This window comes from Mytilus edulis, chromosome 7 (genome assembly GCF_963676685.1).
Source record: "Mytilus edulis chromosome 7, xbMytEdul2.2, whole genome shotgun sequence".
NCBI classification, from domain to species: domain Eukaryota; kingdom Metazoa; phylum Mollusca; class Bivalvia; order Mytilida; family Mytilidae; genus Mytilus; species Mytilus edulis.
In genome coordinates, this window is record NC_092350.1 from 16,592,360 (window position 1) to 16,607,060 (window position 14,701).

The window sequence follows — 14,701 nt, forward strand, 5'->3', positions numbered from 1 at the left end:
TTATCCACTAGCCTCATTAGACAGAGTCAGGTCTGGTTTGTCTACTAGCCTCATTGGACAGAGTCAGATCTAGTTTGTCTACTGGCCTCATTGGAAAGAGTCAGATCTGGTTTGTCCACGAGCCTCATTGGACAGAGTCAGATCTGGTTTGTCCACTGGCCTCATTAAACAGAGTCAGGTCTGGTTTGTCCACTAGCCTTATTGGACAGAGTCAGATCTAGTTTGTCCACTGGCCTCATTGGACAGAGTCAGATCTGGTTTGTCCACTGGCCTCATCAGACAGAGTCAGGTCTGGTTTGTCCACTAGCCTAGTTGGACAGAGTCAGATCTGGTTTGTCCACTAGCTTTTTGGACAGAGTCAGATCTGGTTTGTCCACTAGCCTCAGTGGACAGAGTCAAATCTGGTTTGTCCACTAGCCTTATTGGACAGAGTCAGATCTGGTTTGTCCACTAACCTCATTGGACAAAGCCAAATCTGGTTTGTATCATGCATCGTGCATATTCAAAAATTGTTTTAATTAGTTTTTAGTTTTCTATGTTGTGTTTGTATACTAAAATTTTCTATGTTGTGTTTGTGGACTATTGTTTTCTATATTGTGTTTGTAGACTATAGTTTTCTATGTTGTGTTTGTAGACTTTAGTTTTCTATGTTGTGTTTGTAGACTCTTGTTTTCTATGTTGTGTTTGTAGACTATTGTTTTCTAAGTTGTGTTTGTAGACTATAGTTTTCTATGTTGTGTTTGTAGACTATTGTTTTCTATGTTGTGTTTGTAGACTCTTGTTTTCTATGTTATGTTTGTAGACTATAGTTTTCTATGTTGTGTTTGTAGACTATTGTTTTCTATATTATGTTTGTTGACTATAGTTTTCTAAATTGTGTTTGTAGACTATTGTTTTCTATGTTGTGTTTGTAGACTATAGTTTTCTATGTTGTGTTTGTAGACTATTGTTTTCTATGTTGTGTTTGTAGACTATTGTTTTCTATGTTGTGTTTGTAGACTATAGTTTTCTATGTTGACTGTGTTTGTAGACTATTGTTTTCTATGTTGTGTTTGTAGACTATTGTTTTCTATATCATGTGTATAGACTACAGTTTTCTAGGTTGTGTTTGTAGACTATTGTTTTCTATGTTGTGTTTGTAGACTATAGTTTTCTATGTTGACTGTGTTTGAAGACTATTGTTTTCTAAGACAAACTATTGTTTTCTATGTTGTGTGTGTAGACTATAGTTTTATATGTTGTGTTTGTAGACTATTCTTTTCTATGTTGTGTTTGTAGACTATAGTTTTCTATGTTGTGTGTGAAGACTATTGTTTTCTATGTTGTGTTTGTAGGCTATTGTTTTCTTTGTTGTGTTTGTAGACTATTGTTTTCTATATTATGTTTGTAGACTATTGTTTTCTATGTTGTGTTTGTAGACTATTGTTTTCTATGTTGTGTTTGTAGACTATAGTTTTCTATGTTGACTGTGTTTGTAGACTATTGTTTTCTATGACAAACTATTGTTTTCTATGTTGTGTTTGTAGACTATAGTTTTCTATGTTGACTGTGTTTGAAGACTATTGTTTTCTAAGACAAACTATTGTTTTCTATGTTGTGTGTGTAGACTATAGTTTTATATGTTGTGTTTGTAGACTATTCTTTTCTATGTTGTGTTTGTAGACTATAGTTTTCTATGTTGTGTGTGTAGACTATTGTTTTCTATGTTGTGTTTGTAGACTATTGTTTTCTTTGTTGTGTTTGTAGACTATTGTTTTCTATATTATGTTTGTAGACTATAGTTTTCTATGTTGTGTTTGTAGACTATTGTTTTCTATGTTGTGTTTGTAGACTATAGTTTTCTATGTTGACTGTGTTTGTAGACTATTGTTTTCTATGACAAACTATTGTTTTCTATGTTGTGTTTGTAGACTATAGTTTTCTATGTTGTGTTTGTAGACTTTTGTTTTCTATGTTGTGTTTGAAGACTATCGTTTTCTATGTTGTGTTTGTAGACTATTGTTTTCTATGTTGTGTTTGTAGACTATTGTTTTCCATGTTGTGTTTATAGACTATTGTTTTCCATGTTGTGTTTGTAGACTATTGTTTTCCATGTTGTGTTTGTAGACTATATTTCTATGTTGTATTTGTAGACTTTTGTTTTCAATGTTGTGTTTGTAGACTATTGTGTTCAATGTTGTGTTTGTAGACTATTGTGTTCTATGTTGTGTTTGTAGACTATTGTTTTCTATGTTGTGTTTGTAGACTATTGTTTTCTATGTTGTGTTTGTAGACTATTGTTTTCTATGTTGTGTTTGTAGACTATTGTTTTCTATGTTGTGTTTGTAGACTATAGTTTTCTATGTTGTGTTTGTAGACTATTGTTTTCTATGTTGTGTTTGTAGACTATTGTTTTCTATGTTGTGTTTGTAGACTATAGTTTTCTATGTTGTGTTTGTAGACTATAGTTTTCTATGTTGTGTTTGCAGACTATTGTTTTTCTATGTTGTGTTTGTAGACTATTGTTTTCTATGTTGTGTTTGTAGACTATAGTTTTCTTTGTTGTGTTTGTAGACTATTGTTTTCTATATTATGTTTGTAGAATATAGTTTTCTATGTTGTGTTTGTAGACTATTGTTTTCTATGTTGTGTTTGTAGACTATAGTTTTCTATGTTGACTGTGTTTGTAGACTATTGTTTTCTATGATAAACTATTGTTTTCTATGCTGTGTTTGTAGACTATTGTTTTCTATGTTGTGTTTGTAGACTATTGTTTTCTATGTTGTGTTTGTAGACTTTAGTTTTCTATGTTGTGTTTGTAGACTATTGTTTTCTATGTTGTGTTTGTAGACTATTGTTTTCCATGTTGTGTTTATAGACTATTGTTTTCTATGTTGTGTTTATAGACTATTGTTTTCTATGTTGTGTTTGTATTGTTTGTCTTTTTGTCGTTTCTCGTTTTTTTCGTCACGAATTTATCTGTCTCTTTTCGACATTTTTAGTTTCGATTCTTGCTTTCATTTTGATATCATTTTACTTTTTTATCAAAAATAATCGGAACGAGATTAACATAACATGTACATGTATATCGAAATGTTTTCATTTCATGTCAAGAGAAGTAGAATATTATATTAAATCATTTTAAATGATATACGGTATATTTGAGGATGTCAAGTGTATGGTATGCCTGTATGTAGTTTTTCTGACGTACATGTACACTGAATTTTCATATTCAGTTTAATGAATATGTATATATATGACACAATTCATCACAACTTACATGAATCAAGTATTAACAATTGTAATTGTATTTAATTTGTTCCTTCTGGCATCATTTGAATATAAATATCGGTATTAAAATAAAAATGTAGACGAAAGAGTGTGTTGTATGTGTAATTATAACATAGAAGACGAAAAACATGATATATTATGATGCCCTTTATATGCAGATTTGTGATTTTGTTTATATAGCGAAGCTATGAAATATAATGCAGATTTTAATGATTTGTCTGATGACGATAAACTTGTATATTTATTAAGAAACATAAATTGTTATGATATGGTTGCCAAAACCTGCTTTGATATTTTAAGTAGAAGAAATACCTTTGTATATTCTTAAAATGAAATTATTTTAATAATCGTATGTATTTAAACTAGTTTTATATAGAAATTGTTTAACAGTCTCTCATAATTCTTAATAGAATTGTTCTTGTATTTTATATTTGTGTAATGTCTGTTTTATATTGTGTATATACTCTGTATGTACTGTATATTTATGTATTGCAAGTAGTGAGACTATGATAAATATTGAATTGTCATTTTTTTTGGAGAATCAAGCCAAGATGTGAAAATGTCGAATTCCGCGGTCAAAGTTTAACTAAGATGTTGAGACTTTTGAAACGTTTTAGTCTTAAACAGTTTTTTGGTTTTTTTTGCTGGAAAATGGAGGCTGATATCTTGATTGGCTACTAAAAGTGGTTGTCAGCTGGAGTCTGGTTCAATATTCCGGTTTATAATGAGATCTCCAATTAATAACGACACCTTTCATTATTTCTTTTCAATTATATTCATGCGATACTTCATACTCATTAATAAATATATCTTAAACTACGAAAAGAGGACAGGATTATGGTTACAACAAAGAGTAATATGCATACGCTGTCACCTGAAAACACATGTATTGTATGGTAATTTATTTAAAAACGCAACCCGAACATTTATCATGTTGATCAAATTCAAACCGACGCATTTTCTTTGGAAGTTGACCAATCGTTCTAACTTTTTTTGAAGACTTCTAATGATGTGCATACAGAAGCAATTTTAAGAGCTTTTCGATTTCGTTGTTAACGTTTATGGTTAAAATTTGTCAGTTTTAATTTTGACCCCTGCTGGACGAATCATCAGTTTATGAAATGAAAAAAAATAAATGCAAGAACAAATTGTTGTAGTAACATTTACCCAAATTTTTTAGGAATGTATTTCAAGAATATTTACGTATTTTTATTTAAAAAGCAGCAAATAGGGGCCTGGAATATTTTGTTTTGCGTTTCTATAAACTCACGGTACATTTTCTGTTACGTTCAGTCAAGTCAAGACGCATGCACTGTGCATTCATACTTTAATGTTAATCAATAGTGAATCATAATATATTACGTGCTCACCTTGCAATGGTTCTTGTCTACACGTGACTCCAACGTTGAAATCAATCGATGATATTTCACATTCAACGTTGTCTCCCCATCCGGAACAGTGACTGATATCGGTCGCGTTCAAAGAACAATGCGCATTGTTCATCCAAAATGACCCATACCGATGTGGTCTACGGAAAATTAACTTATCTGCATATGCATTCCATGGTTGCCCTCCATGACTAAAATATAAAAGTTTCTGGGTACGTATTTATATCAGAAAGCATTTTAAACAGTTTTAAATATCTATATTTGAATTTGCCATTGATTTTTTTCTATAAAATATGACAACTACGTGATCCCTTTAGCTTCTTTTTTTTAACAAAACTGTTTTAATTACAACTATATTGATATATTTTTTGTTGTTGCAGAATTTGCATATGCATTCCAACCTACATGAACTAGTTGGAGATGTAATAAAAGAAAGATTGAACAGTAAAGATTACATACGGGTATCCAAGTGACCGACATATAACTGCAGCTTCTATAGTTGTAAACCCACTGACGCAGATAGCTCCCCATTTGTGTTTGTGAAAAACTTCAATCAGTCCTTCTCCATGTGTTGTGGATGTAACTAGACGTACAGGAGTTACACTGGATGCTAAGATTGTAGTATTCAAGATTATTTTATATAAAAGTTTAAGCTAAAGTGTCATTTGTGGAAATACTGGATTTGAAACAGCTATCAATGGATTATTTAGTAAACACTAGAATGATCATAATCACACATTATCAAGTTTCTTAGATATCGAAGTCAATATAGAATAGTAACTATTCAACTTGGACGTTGTGTAATTTTTGTTCATATGGTTGACATACCTATTCTTTAGTATGGTATTAAACAATTTTTTTTTTTTAAAGAAAACAAAATTCTAATGAATAATGCAACAGTTGCTTCCAAACCAATTTTTTTGTAAATCCATTGCTATAAAATTTTCATAAAACAATCCTAGTTATTCCAATAAAGACTAATTTGAACAAACCTCAGGTGAAAAAAATGTATCAACAAAAATTGCAATGTATTCTTTGTAATATTCTAAGGTTATGACTAACTAACTAGTTTGATTTTTACCATTCACGTAGACTTCGAACAGCCGTTGCAGACTGACCTCTTCAGTAATCGTCACGCGGCACCTGTAAAGTCCAGAGTCTGAAGTCTCTGTTTGTTTGATGACAAGTTTACTGATATAGCGACCTCGGTTATAGATATCACGTGTCCATTCCTTTTGTCGTATCAGATATTTTGCGCCTTCACTGATTAAGTTGAAGTTTTCAGTATTTGTATTGGACATCTTTTCCCACTGAAATATTAAATGAATTCAAAATTACTTATTCAGAGAAGTTTTTTCGAGTGTGCTTCAAAATTAAGTACAACATCGAAGGCAACGTCATATCAAGGATTTTCAAAGTTCTTACTATACAAATTCTTGGTAATATCAATGTAGGTTTGTCAGCATTTACATAATTACTTGATTGTTATCGTAATCTCACTTTTGCAAAATCATTTTAATGGCCTGAATAATCTCATTTATCATGTTCTGTTAATATTCAAGTATCTTTATTTTTTCTTTTTTTCTTCTTCTTTTTTATGGTGAGGGGAGGGGTATAAACAGCAATACAAAACGACATTGGTACACAGTCCTGGCGTTTTCAAACGACTTCATGATAATCTAAGTTTTCCCATTTAGGATGGCATCGTCAACTTTCTGCACCGACTGATGCCAATTATGAAATAGTCGTATATGATAGTCTAACTTCTAAGTTTAAGACATCCATAACACTCAATTCACTTTTAATTCTTTGATTCACCTTAGCACATAAGTTCAATGCTGGTTTTTTTTTAAGTGAAATTGGTGTTAGTATACCTTTGTTCTAGTTGTATGTGTTTATTGTAGTATAGTTTACCTCTAATGGATGTGTATTACTTCTTCTTTTTCCAATTTTTATTTTTATTTTGAATCAGGATGAACTACGGACTATCTCATTTACCGTGACTACTTGTTGTTTTCAATTATTTATAAACTATTTATAAATTAATGTAATTCAATCTTTAATGTGAACTCAACAATCTATTAAATAATTCAGGTTAAATTCTTAATTTGTTTGGTTTATAACAATTTATTGTAAACTTCCGTAGAATCAGAGAAAATACCAAGGGGGCAACCTAAATCAAAGCTGAAAAAAGCAGAAAATATGATAACCATAAGAAAAATAAGCAAAAAGACAAATAACAGTCCACAAACAGTACACAGAAAACTGAAGTCGAGTGAGTAGGTCGAGTTTCACATCAATTAACATACAGATTCCTGCGCTCATAACACGGTGTTTCTATGTACAGATTCCCGCGCCCAAAATAAGTGTTTTTATGTACAGATTCTCGCGCCCATAACACGTGTTTCTGGTATACGCTTGAGACGAAGAGTTTATAAAGTCAAAAATAAACAACGTTTTATTATTTTGCATCTAAAAAGTGTGTATAAAATATGGTTGATCATCAATTCACATAATCAAATTATTTTATTTTTTAAATGAACTATGAGCATTGCCTCGTTTTCACGATGCATGTAAGCACACACTACCATACTTATCTACCTGTTCTACAAATTAGTCCAGTCTTTTTGAAATAGTTTTCTTATGAGTAAATAATTATTTAATCTCACATACCATAAATGTTGGTGATTGTTCAGCACTAGACGTCCTCACTTTACACCTCAAAGCAACATTTTTGTTTTGACCAATACCGTAATTGCTGTAGTATGGAGGTAAAAACTCTAACCCTGATAAACTCGTGGTATCTACGAATAAAAGTTTTTTTCAGTGTTTTTCAATTAAGGACAAATTTTTTCAGTGAAAGAAATGTATCTTATCATTTTAATCCTTCTGGAATAGTAACCACTCATGTACCAGGCAATTCTAAAACTTTGAAATTATAATTAACTTTAAAGATGAAATAGCCACAAACAGTCAAATGTTTACGAAGCCGGTTAGAGTCAGTGTGTTGATTTATTTTCGACTTTAAAAGCGAACTCGCACGACTTAGGAGCTCGCTATCACGACTAGGTAACTCGTTATCACGACTTAGAAACTCGTTATAACGACTTAGCTAACTCGTAATCAGGACTTAGCTACGTCGGTATCACAACTAGGCTATTCGTTATCACAACTTGGGTAACTCGTTATTATGATTGATTCCATCGTAATAACTATTTAGCTAACCTTAGATTAGCATTAGTCTTAATGTGTTTATGACGATTAAGCTAAATCGTAATGTCGAGTTACTAAGCCATGAATTCGAGTTATCTGATTCGTGATAACGAATTAATTGATTTATGATAACGAGTTCGTTTAGACGTATGATTAGTTAGCTAAATCGTTTTAGTATCATATATGACGCACGGTAACATTATATTTTCAAAACACACAAATTATATTTTCAAAGTAATCTTATTATATTAAGTGCTTTAAAAGAAATAGATTTGTGTACACTTGTTCGTTAGTTCAAGCATTTCCTCAGATTACAAGAGAACATAGTATTACTTTATGTTACGATATTTTTGTGTAGCACTTATAAATTAATAATAACTAGAAAAACACCCCCGACATCGCGGATCCGTGACTAAATTAAAGTACCTACGCCTTATTTTAAGCCTCGAATTTTGTATTCATATTGTCATCTGATAAAGTCGTGATTATAAGGTGCATAGTTTTCTCTGCTATCAAAGACAATTTTAGGAAGTACAAAACACTACATTTATACGTCATATTACAAATATTTCCGACTTTGTATGGTTTCAGAGGAGTTGCGGATCAATGAAATTGGTCTCTCCCTTTAGTAGTATAGAAACTCAATATGAAAACTTACGATTCCTTTCTGGCAGTCTGTAAGGATAGGAGTGAATAATTATAATACAATCCCATAAAACACAATAAAAGATAAATCTAATAGCGTTCATCTTACTTAAAGTTCTCATAACTACACTATTTTAAGATCTTTATTGTTGGTTTCCGGTAATGGTCTAATATGAGTATACATACATAAAACATTTAGATTAAAAATTGAACCTCTCTTAAAGAAGGTCGTATGATGAAACCTGACCAGTTTTATAGCAATACAAGGTTCAAATTTGATTTCAAACAAACGACAATTCAATCATTTATTTTCAACTATTCTATAGGTGCGACAATTAATGGTTTAATTTTTAGATTGTAAAGAGTATGAGCAAAGATATATCACATATGGGGTCAATGATCTGAAAATTGATAAAGACGCCTCCTTTCAAAAAAAAAATAATCAAATGCCAGGGATAATCTTTGTTTTTTGTTGTAAGCTAAAGCCTTGTTTGTTTGTTGTTTATTTTTGTTTGTTGTTGGGTTTGTTTTTTTTTTGTTTTTTTTTTTTTTTTTGGGGGGGGGGGTCTCATTTGCTTTTTTTAATGTAATAAATTATACACATAAACTTAATAACTGAATGTACCGTTTTAGAGAAAAACATGATACATGCATGAGTATTAACTTTCGTTTTACTTTGGACCCGTAGCAAGTGCAAGCTTTTGATGAATATATTCATCAGTCTATGGAAGAAGCGTATCGATAAAAACTTTTCTTATATCACAAAGCGATATTGTCTAATATCAATTGTAAATATGCAGACATTCCATGCGGAAAATGTTGTTTTCGGCAACGAAAAATTAAGAAAATACTAATTTTAAAACTTATTGTTCAAATATAAACAACAATAGAGTCTAAATATACATTGAGAAGTTAGTTAGAAGCTAAAGTTTATGTCCGTGTAAAATTTGAAGTGCTGTGTTTTTCTTATATACATAAATAAACAATGCGATACTTTTAAAATATCAATGCGATACTAAATTTTAGTGATATCAAATCTTTAAGATATCTTAAAGATATTCCTGTGTTTTATAAAGAAGTAATAAAGTCTTGGAATTTGACTGGCGGGGGGCAAACAAAACAACCAGACACATTTTTTTGATATTAGAAAGCAAGTAATATGGGGAAATAAATCTATAAATTTTGATAATAAACCAATCATATTTGAGAACTGGATTAAGAGTGATTTAATTTACATAAATGATATCTTAGATGATAAAATGTCATTATCAGAAATCTACATTCTAAACAAATTAAAGTTAAAAATAAACTGGATCGCCGAATTTCAAAAATTAAAAAAATCTATACCAGCAGAATGGATTCAAATTGTTCAAAAAGAGAGTTCTGTCAAAACTACAATTAATATTCAGAGAAATAAAATCGTATGGAAAAATAATTTTATTGAGACTACATTATTAACAAATAAAATGTTATACAACTCTTTGGTAAATACAAAACTAGAGTCGTCAATAGGAATAAACAGATGGCTTAGAATCCTACCAATACAAGAAACTCTTAATATGAATTCATTGTACAAATTTATTTTTGAATATATGACTGAAAATAAATTAAAAATATTTAGATGGAAATTATTACATTATATTGTTCCAACTAAAAAACTGTTATTGCAGTGGAAAGTAACTAAGACAGATAATTGTAATTTTTGTAAGCAAGAAGAAGATTATGCTCACTATTTTTTGAAGTGTAGATATTTGAATAAATTTTGGCAAAAAATCTATGAACTCTTTAGAAGAAGTAAAATAGATTTTGATATTAAATTGCAACATCTGGTATTTGGATATAAAATCACAGATAGTAATTATTATTTTCTGAATTATATACTAACAGTATTAAGTTTTTCTATATATAAGTCATACTATGTATCCGAGCAGAGAACACACACTGTTGATGTCTTTAGCATTTTTGAAAATGAATTTAATAAAAGAATAGATGCATATAAATCAAGATGTCCAATATTATTGTCAATTAGAAAGAATTTTTAGCATTGATAAATCTCTGCATAAGACAACTATACAACTTTATATTATTTTTTATAACTTAATAAGTTTGATCAGCTGTTTATTTCCCTGGATAATCAGTGGAGTGTAACAGGGTAAATCAAGAGAAGCTTGGACTCTTGGTGAAACTTGTAACAAGCAAGATAAGATGAATAAATATTATTATGTTGTTAAAAAAAAAATCAATGCGATACTTTTAAAATATCATAGCAGTGTTTTTCTTATATCAAAATTGGTACCGATTAGTATTAATATTAGACTGTTGTACCCATATTTTGACAATTTTACCTATTATGTCTGTTTTGTTCACGCATCGTCGTAAATTAGACAGAATTTGATGAGACTGTCATACACGTGAGAGGTTAAGCGCTATAAAACCAGGTTCAATCCACCATTTTCAAAACTTGAAAATGCCAGTACTGAGTCAGAAATATGACAGTTGTTATCTATTCGTTTGGTACATGTTTTATCATTTGATTTTACCATTTAATAAGAGACTTTCTGTTTTGAATTTTCCTCGGAGTTCAGTATTTTTGTGATTTTACTTCTTAGTAGTATTGTATGTTAAAAAGCAGTTTTAAGACCATTGCTTAAATTCAAATTGTTTTTGGTAACATCTTAAAAATTTCTCAATTAGTTTTGGAAGCAAAACCAAAACTTATCAAATAAGGGTTTAATAAACAATGCCGTAATCAAATCGCTAAGTATCAAAATGATCGTTCACATATATAACATTTAGAAAATTTCGTAATAAATGCACCGAAAAAATATATATCCGATATGCTTGCGACGCACGCATGGAAGACTTTCATTGGATAACAATAAAACTAACTTGTGACAAAGATGAATCATACTGTCCTTGTTCAGATTGATTCGACAAAATATGACCTATACTTTTGAATCTCCTTTTTTTTTTTACAAATTTCACCGTTGGTTTTCCTGTTTGAATGGTTTAACACTAGTAATGTTCTTGTTCCTATATATAGCGTGGTGTTCGTGTTTAAGGACCTACTTTGATCTATAATGGTTTACTTTAAACAAATTATTACTTTGATGGAAAGTTGTCTCAATCGAACTCATGCACCACCTTCTAATATCTATAAATCTTTAAAATTTCCCCTTATAAATAACTGCTTTCCAGTCCTCCAACTGAACGATCTAAATGTATGAATATAAAAAAGATATATACACATTTCTAACGTCAAAAGACATTTACATCTTATTTATTTGTGTTCTAAACATTTTTTTTTATTACTCATTGAAGAAATGAATTTATGACAAGCGATACGGATTGTTATTTTGCACTAAGAAAAGTTCGCGTATTTATACGATCGGTTACTAGCCAAATACGAAAGTCAAATCTCTGTGGCAACAATACATCGGAATACCCTCACGGTCATCGCGATGTAAAAGAGCGTCCACGCGGCGAGCTGATTATGTTCATAAAGATATCGATTTACCAACGGGAAAAGTCTTTGATATCCAAAAAGAACTGTTTTCCCTCTCAATATCTTTTTCTATGTTAGCAATAAATACATTTTCTGTTTGACAAGATTTTTGATTTTCGTTGTATCTGAAGTTGTCCAATGTATAGTCTGAGGCTACTCAGTTGGTATCTTCAAAGTTCGGGACATCAGCATTTGTACATTTTAATTTGTTTGGATTATTGATTTTACCATTTGACTATTTATTGTTATTTGGAGCTGTATTGGATTGGATTGTTTGAATGAATGTTTCTTTTAAGTAATGATAATTTTTGTCTATTTCGATATTACCAAGGTGGATAGGCTATAGCAGTGTGACCAGTAGATTATAATCTAATAGGTCGGTAGACGTATTTGCAACCGCATTTAAATCCCGCCATTGCATCATAACTTCAAATAGAATTATAAAAAATATGATGTGGTATGATTGCCAATGAGACAACTGTCCACAAGAGACCAACATAACACAGACATTAACAACTATATGTCACCCTACGGCCTTCAACAATGAGCAAAGCCCACTCTGCATAGTCAGCTATAAAGGCCCGATAAGACAATGTAAAACAATTTAAACGAGAAAACTAACGGCCTTATTTATATATAAAAAAAAAATGAACGAAAAACAAATATGTAACACATAAACAAACGACAACAACTGAACTACATGCTCCTGACTTCGGACAGGCACATACATAAATAATGTGGCGATGTTAAACATGTTAGTTAGTCGGTTAAACCATGTGATTGAAAACAATAGACTAAACAGATTATTAACACTTTCATCTATCATTAGGGTCAAGAAACATTTTTGAAATGATAAGTTCATGTAAGCGTTAATTTTGTTACAGTTACGAAATTTTAGTGATATTGATCCTAAAACATTAAACCGGTCATGATCTAAGTTTGTGAATTATGTTTGCAGTTTTCTAGACATGCATTGTGACGTGTCATCGTATTCATTTTATATTAGAAAACTATAGCAGTTATATTAGAAAAGTATCGCATTCATAAATTTTTGATATTAAAAAATCCTCGCAATGATATAAGACAAATATCGCATTGATATTTTAAAATATAGCAGTATCATTGACTTATAGGGGATTTTGGCGTAGCAAACAATTGAATTCATCTCAATTGCATTCCACTTAATTTGCTACATGATATTGATAGAATGTGTACATCTACAAATGATAAATCGTGCATTTATGTTTCATTTATTCAATAATTCAATTTTCTCGTTTAAATACACCTTACTTGTTATTACATAAAATATCTCATGAAAATTATACACCAGACGTATGTCGTGTTAAATGTCGACCTGTTTTAAGAAAAGAGTCATTACTTTATACAGAGAAATCTGCCTTTCTTCGTACAAATGCTAACATTCGTCTGAAATTTCCCACAATGCAACTCGTTGATATAAGACAAAATCGCTCGTTGATATAAGAAAAGCTTTTATCGATCGCTTCTTCCATAGACTGTTCATTTCTTCTGTCAATATCACAGCTTATTGTGAACGCACACTTTACGACTCATTTATTTTAAAACATCAGCACAAACATGTAAAAGCTTTTCGAAAAAGCTAGCCATCTTATAGCTAATGAAAATGTTTTTTGGATAGTAATTTAAAAAAGTAAACGACATTTTCCATTCCATTCGTTTTCAGAACCGGAAAAAGCGCTAGCACACACGTCGACAAAACGATCATGTGACATTATGCTTATAATACATTATAAAATAAATGAAATATCTGACTAAAATAGTGAGTTTGTCGAATACAGCGCTTTATACCTTAAGCTTTCAAGTCTAAATTTCGTGGAAATCCATAAGTTTTGGAAAATTTCCTAAAAGTCTGTTTTATGACTCATATACATTCCAACGGAAATATTCTAAGCGTACGACAAAATTTTATATTGAGGGGGAAATAAGGCTTTTATCGTAATTTCCCTTCAAAGCTAAACATACTGAAATAAAATATTATTTCGTGGGAGAGCGTTTAATATGTTGACATGTAGGTGTCTGTCTGTTCTTTTATCATAGTGTTATTATGTGTTTACATGTGCATGGTTTTAAATTACTCTCGACAACATCAATTTTCAAGTAAACCAATGCCAATAGTATTTTCGTCTGCATCGTCTAGCCCAGCGCAAAATCCTCCTCTAAATCATACCCGTATTAAGGTAAATATGGCCATTTTGGCTAAAATGGCTGCATTTTCATCTCAAAATTTACTCTGAGTATAGACAAACATGTTTATCTGAAAAAGTTTGAATGCAGCCAATTTAGCCAAAGGGTCCACATGAACATTAATCAATATAAACTTGGGGGAGGGGACGCTTCCTATGCACAAAGTGATAGGACGTGCCGCTGGAATAGGTCACCTTTTTCAGGTTGAAAATATGTAAATAGGTGGGGATAACTATCAGAAATATATGATAAATGATAATAAAGCTCCCATTACTTGTAATGCGAAAAGCCCTGTATTTTTCACAGCCAAAAGTATCGCTGTAAGTGTAACCATTAGAAATCTGAGCGTCAGATATGAGCCTCGCTCTAAGCAAATTTGATATTTCTCTATTCAATATGCCGGAATGTGAAATTCATGATGAATGAAAAGAATTTGAAGGATAATGCAGATGTGACT

General features: G+C 30.8%; 1 protein-coding gene across 1 annotated transcript in view; it reads right to left on the reverse strand.

The window, feature by feature from the left end:
- Positions 1–8,670, reverse strand: part of LOC139480859 (scavenger receptor cysteine-rich domain superfamily protein-like) — a 33,882-nt gene extending 25,212 nt beyond the window's left edge. The window contains exons 1-5 of the mRNA XM_071263781.1: positions 8,530–8,670; positions 7,332–7,462; positions 5,740–5,968; positions 5,118–5,268; positions 4,641–4,849 (exon numbers count right to left, since the gene is read on the reverse strand). Of these exons, the coding sequence (XP_071119882.1) occupies positions 4,641–4,849; positions 5,118–5,268; positions 5,740–5,968; positions 7,332–7,462; positions 8,530–8,638 (829 nt within the window). The 5' untranslated portion in view covers positions 8,639–8,670. The remainder of the gene's footprint in view (positions 1–4,640; positions 4,850–5,117; positions 5,269–5,739; positions 5,969–7,331; positions 7,463–8,529) is intronic.
- Between the last annotated feature and the right edge of the window lie 6,031 nt (positions 8,671–14,701).